Genomic DNA, 5,803 nt, shown 5'->3' with positions numbered 1-5,803 from the left:
CCAATTGTATCTGTACTTCTGCCTTTCTTCCTGTTTCAATGGATGAACTGTCCCAATACCTTAAGGTCATACTTCTCTCCACAATGGTGCTGGGTGTTCCTCCTGCAATTATCCTTTCTCTTATACATTGCCAATTTTCTTTTCTCTCTTGGATCATTCCCATAAACATGCAAACATGCTGGGACATCTGCCATCTCAACAAACACCCTTGCCTCAATGCATGCTCCCTTCTACCTACAGACCTATTTCTCTGCTCTCCTTCATAGCAAAATTCCATGGAAGAGTCCACAATCATTTTCTCTGCTTCTTCACCTTTAGTCTCTCTTAATCCCACTCCAACCAGGTTTACCTCTCCACCATGCTACTGTAACTGCTTTTGTCATGGTCATCAATGACCTTCATCTTGCAAAATCCAATGGTCAATTCTCTGTCCTCATCTTACCTGATCTCCCAGCAGCATTTGACATAGTGGACTACTCCCTCCTTGAAATACTTTCTACACTTGGCTTCCAGGCCACCACAATCTCCTGGTTTTCTCCTGCCTCACTGGCCGCTCCTGATCAATAAATATTTATTGAATAAATGAATACTGAATATGATTATAAAGATCTAATACTTAAGATAACTGTGTTAAAAACAGATCACTTTTTAAATGGGAAAATAAATGGAAATGTATATACCATTAATCTAAGAACCTTATATTAATAGAAAATAAATGAAAACTGTATACCATTAATGTAATACTATATAGCCATTAAAACAAAATTTTATTGGTAGATAGTTTTTTTTTTTTAAACTCTGGGAGGATACACACAAAACTGCTAATTGTAGTTATGTTGTACGATTAGGGAAAGGGAAGTATTGTGTTTTTCACTTTCTGGTATTTCTTTTTTTGTTCCTTTTTTTTCTTTTTTTCTTTTTCACTTTCTGGTATTTATGTACTTATATATCGTTTGAATGTTTTATAACAAACATGTATTACTATCATACTAAACAATATACCTTACTTAGGCAAAGAACCTAAAGAAATGAGCAACTGTTTGAGTACTGGAATTATAAATCTAAATATACAATGTCACAGCAAAGGTCACAAAATGCAAAATGACATGCAGAGAGAAAAGATAAGTGTGACCTTGAATTACCAGGAAGATTTATTCTAGGAGGTGATGCAGAACTATGGAAAATGAAGAAAACCATGAAAAAGAAGAGAAGTTACGTGAAATATCTTATATAAACCATAGTGAAATACCATTAAGTAAAGCTTTTAAACTATGTAGAAAAGATTAAAAAGGCATAGCTTCCCAACTCAAAGAAAAGATAGATGTTTAGATTTATAAATGATGGACATTTTAATTACCCTGATTTGATCATTACAAATTGTATACATGTATCAAAATATCACATGTACCCTCAGAATATGTACAACTAATATATCAACCAGAAAACAAAAAAACAACCAAAAAGGTATAGGAGGGGAAATTATCAACACAGTACCTATAAAACTATCTTGCTTAGCAAAAAGTGAATAATTATAAATAAGTATAAAATCAGCTTGAATGGTAAAATCACATTATGAAAAAGTAAGCTTTATATACAAATGTTCATCTAAATATATGAAATAACAAGTATAACCCCAAAATGGAAACAATAGAAATGTCCAATAGTTGGAGAATGCCAGGGTTAATTAAGTAGGGTAGGACTACCTGATATCATGCAGCTATTAAAACTTGTCTATATAGAGTTCAAAATAATGTTACAGATAAAAGGCATATATAATAAAGTGATAAAAGGCTGGTTGGAAATTTATTTACAAAAGATCACAGCTATGTAAACACTAGTAAATCTAAGTAAACACACACACACACACACACACACACACACACACACACATACAAAGACTAAAAGAAAATGCTCTGTTAACAATAAATAAATTTTCCCTCTTCTAAATTTTTTCTTCTTCAGCCTATTCTGAAGGTCAATTATTTCTAAATTTTTTATTAGTAGTATTACTGTTATAGCATGTATAGGGGAAAATCTGTATTTTTTTCTGTTTTTAATTATTTTAATTAAAAAGCCTAAGATTTCTCCCCAGATCTAAATTTTTTAAAAAAGGAATCTGGGCCGGGTACAGTGGCTCACGCCTGTAATCCCAGCATTTTGGGAGGATGAGGAGAGTGGATCACAAGGTCAGCAGTTCAAGACCAGCCTGGCCAAGATGGTGAACCCCATCTCTACCAAAAATACAAATATTAGCCAGGCGTGGCAGTGAGGCTGAGGCAGGGGAACTGCTTGAACCGGGAGGAGGAAGTTGCAGTGAGCCAAGATTGCACCACTGCACTCTAGCCTCAGCAACAGAGCAAGACTCCATCTCAAAAAAAAAAAAAAAATATGTAAAACTAGGCTGGGCATGGTGGCTCACGCCTGTAATCCCAGCACTTTGGGAGGCCAAGGCAGTTGGATCACTGAGGCCAGGAGTTTGGGATCAGCCTGGCCAACATAGCAAAACCCCATCTCTACTAAAAATACAAAAAATTAGCTGGATGTGATGCTGCACACCTGTAATCCCAGCTACTCAGTAGGAGGCTGAGGCATGAGAATTGCTCGAACCTGGGAGGCAAGGTTACTGCAAGCTGAGATCAACTGTGCCACTGCACTGCATGCAGCCTGGGCAACAGAGCAAGACTCAGTCTCAAGAAAAAAAAAATGTGTAGAACTAGTGGTTAAAACAGTAAAAATTTTAAATTCAGTATTAAATTTAGAAGATATTACTAGAAAATAATCGTTACTTGCTCCACACTAAGAGAATTATAAATATATCTATCCATCTTAATCACAAATCCTAAAAAATTATTTATCAAAATCTTTTCCCTGGACAACCTACCTTGGCATCAAGTGCAGTGCTTATGAAAAATGCAGATTTTTGTGCTTTGCTTAAGACCAATGGTTATCAATCTAGAACTGTTCTATATTTTCCAGGATAGTCAGTTATTAAAACTTCTGAAGTGTACTAGAAATTCCAATATTTCAGGCTTCAAATTTTATCACCCAGACTGTCTGGGAGATGCAAAAAACTTGTCACACTATGTGTCTTCATTTTGTTGGTGAAAGTACTGCTGATGTGATAATAGGTAAATACCACCTAGAAGTTTTTGAAAAATAGAAAATGAGAGTCCATTTTTTTCCATTATTAGTCCATTTTTTTCTTTTTTTAAATGGGAGTATGAGTACTAATAGCCTTAATAAATAAAATCCAATAAAAGAATAATATGGTTTGACATCTAAAGAGTAATTCACATGTAATCAGCAAGATGTGGTGACAAGAAAGACATTTTTAAAAAATAAAAAATAATTCACTTACGTTCTGAGGATGGAAGAATGAGGCAGCTTAAGAATCTTTCTTACATAATCATAGACTTTGCTACTGCACAAGTAGAGCGTACATGCAAACTGTTTCATTTCTGTGGAGTACTGATCTGTTTCTCTCCAATTATATAACTCCCACTTAAAATCTGTTAAAATAATTTTTTTTATTCTTTGTGATGAACAGTAACATTTTCAGGTACAGATTATAGCATTTGGATACAAAATGCACTGGGTATCAAAATTCAAATACAAACACAGTTACATTTTAATTGAGTCTGTTCAGAGGTTAATATCCACTTAGGGCTTCTTGACCAATTTATTTGGTTCATCTTGAATCAATCAATAAATCAATTTATTTGGTTCATCTTGAATCAAAGGGAAGAAAAAATTTTCCACTTAAATTATGTTTCACTATTCAGTAGCAGTCGGAGTGTAGAGATTTTTTGAGGAACAGGAAAGAAAATAAAATGAGGGCATTTATTTATTTTATTTTGTTCCCTGCTTACTATTTCTCTGAGAGTGAAAATTAGATATGAAAAACATTTCTGGGGATGTTTTTCATATCTAAATTTAGATATGAAAAATTTCATATCTAAATTTCATACCATCTTGCCTAATATTGAGAGAAAAAAAAAAAAAACTATGTTTCTGGTGGGGGTTCCTATTTATGACCTCGAGTCCTCTCTTGGAAAAACATAAAATATTCTCCTCCTTTGGAGACAGCTACTCTTTTCTAAAAACAGGACACGTTTCTCTTTTCTTAGAATGTAAGTCCAAACCTCTGCTGCTTTCATCAAAGAATAAGCTGGCAATTTTTATTCTGCACTTTTTCAAATATCTTAGTTCACAAAGAGGACTAGATAGCCTTTCAGTGGGTTTACAGATCTACCCTATAGAATATTTTAGAAAAAAATGCGAAGATATACAATTTCCAAGCTCAAAGAAATTTTGCAAACGAGTACAACTACACTGCAAAAAGACTTTGGTAAAATTGTATAGTAGTTTAAATTGTTTATAATGAATCTGCAGTAGCAAATGGGTAAGAGCTAACACAAAAAGTTCTGTACTAAAAAAGTACAGAACAGAAAATGGTATAAACCATACGGTCTCATCTCTGGGTAGTGGGGTTACACATTATTTTAATTATTTAAATATTTATTTGCTTTTCCTATAATAAATGTTACTTTTATAATTGGAAAAGCATAAAATGTAAAAGAATTTTGGTGATTAATTTTCATTTGTCTTGCTTAAGCTACTGAGACTTTCACTTCCCAGCTCAAAGCATGTTTTCATAGAAAAGAACAAAATAAATATTTAATAATATCTCAGAAAAATAGCTATTTTATAAATATTACAGGTTACTGGGGGGAAGTACCTGAAAATTGAGCTCGTAGCAGACACTCTGTTTCTTCAGAAAGTAATTTCTCTTCTACAAGTGCATCAATTAATTGTAAACCCTTTCTCTTCTTGATCATCCTATAGTTTTTTACAGAGATAAGTCTTTTTTTGGACACTTGTAACATTTGTTGCACCTCAGCCAGTTTCTCTGCACCTATCGTCAAAGGTGTCTTTAAACTATAGTTATGGTCCTCAGTAGCAACTTCTTGAGAATTAACTGGAAGAGGCTGTTTTAGGATTTTCTGTCTTGCTTTGCCTTTAAGACGTATCCCTTGAGGAACCTATGACCGATACATAAAATTAAAGTTATTTTAGAAATCATCACACAGTAGAGTATCTGTAAAAATACCCTAAATAAGAAGTACTAATCTGGTTGCTGTGGGGAGTTAGTTACAAAAGAAAAGGTCATAATCTCTGAATTTTTTAATGTATAGTTTATAGGATAATATAAACAGGTATTTTTTTTTTTTGCACATATGCAGAAATATTAATGTGATGTTGAAAGTTTCTGAAATAAAGTAACTAGGGAAAGGTGGTAGTAAACTGGGACAGCTTCATGGAAGTGAGCTTCAAGTAGTTCTTTGAAGGTACAATAACATGGTTAATGAAGGTGATAGAGAAGTTATTTGTGCAAAAAAGAAGGCATAGTGGACAGAACATGGCTTTGGAATTAAGACTGACATGGGTTTGAATCTTAGCTCCCTCAGTTATGTGACAGTTAGCTGTCAATTAAGCTCTACAATCTCTCGTGTCCTCATCTGTAAAATGTGGACAATAATACAGGATTGTTTTGAGATACAATATTAGAATTTATGGGCCAGGCGCGGTGGCTCAAGCCTGTAATCCCAGCACTTTGGGAGGCCGAGGCGGGTGGATCACGAGGTCAAGAGATCGAGACCATCCTGGTCAACGTGGTGAAACCCCGTCTCTATTAAAAATACAAAAAATTAGCTGAGCATGGTGGCGCATGCCTGTAATCCCAGCTACTCAGGAGGCTGAGGCAGGAGAATTGCCTGAACCCAGGAGGCGGAGGTTGCGGTGA

General features: G+C 34.4%; 1 protein-coding gene across 2 annotated transcripts in view; it reads right to left on the bottom strand.

Moving 5' to 3' along the window:
• THAP9 (THAP domain containing 9) overlaps positions 1 to 5,803 on the bottom strand; it is a 20,200-nt gene that overhangs the window by 8,275 nt on the left and 6,122 nt on the right. For both annotated transcript variants that reach the window (XM_017530228.2, XM_037739157.1), the window contains exons 3-4: positions 4,739 to 5,042; positions 3,359 to 3,509 (exon numbers count right to left, since the gene is read on the bottom strand). In XM_017530228.2, coding sequence (XP_017385717.1) covers positions 3,359 to 3,509; positions 4,739 to 5,042 — 455 coding nt within the window. The remainder of the gene's footprint in view (positions 1 to 3,358; positions 3,510 to 4,738; positions 5,043 to 5,803) is intronic.

Source organism: Cebus imitator, unplaced genomic scaffold, assembly GCF_001604975.1.
Source record: "Cebus imitator isolate Cc_AM_T3 unplaced genomic scaffold, Cebus_imitator-1.0 Scaffold64, whole genome shotgun sequence".
NCBI classification, from domain to species: Eukaryota; Metazoa; Chordata; class Mammalia; order Primates; family Cebidae; genus Cebus; species Cebus imitator.
This window is presented reverse-complemented; position numbering and strand designations above follow the sequence as displayed.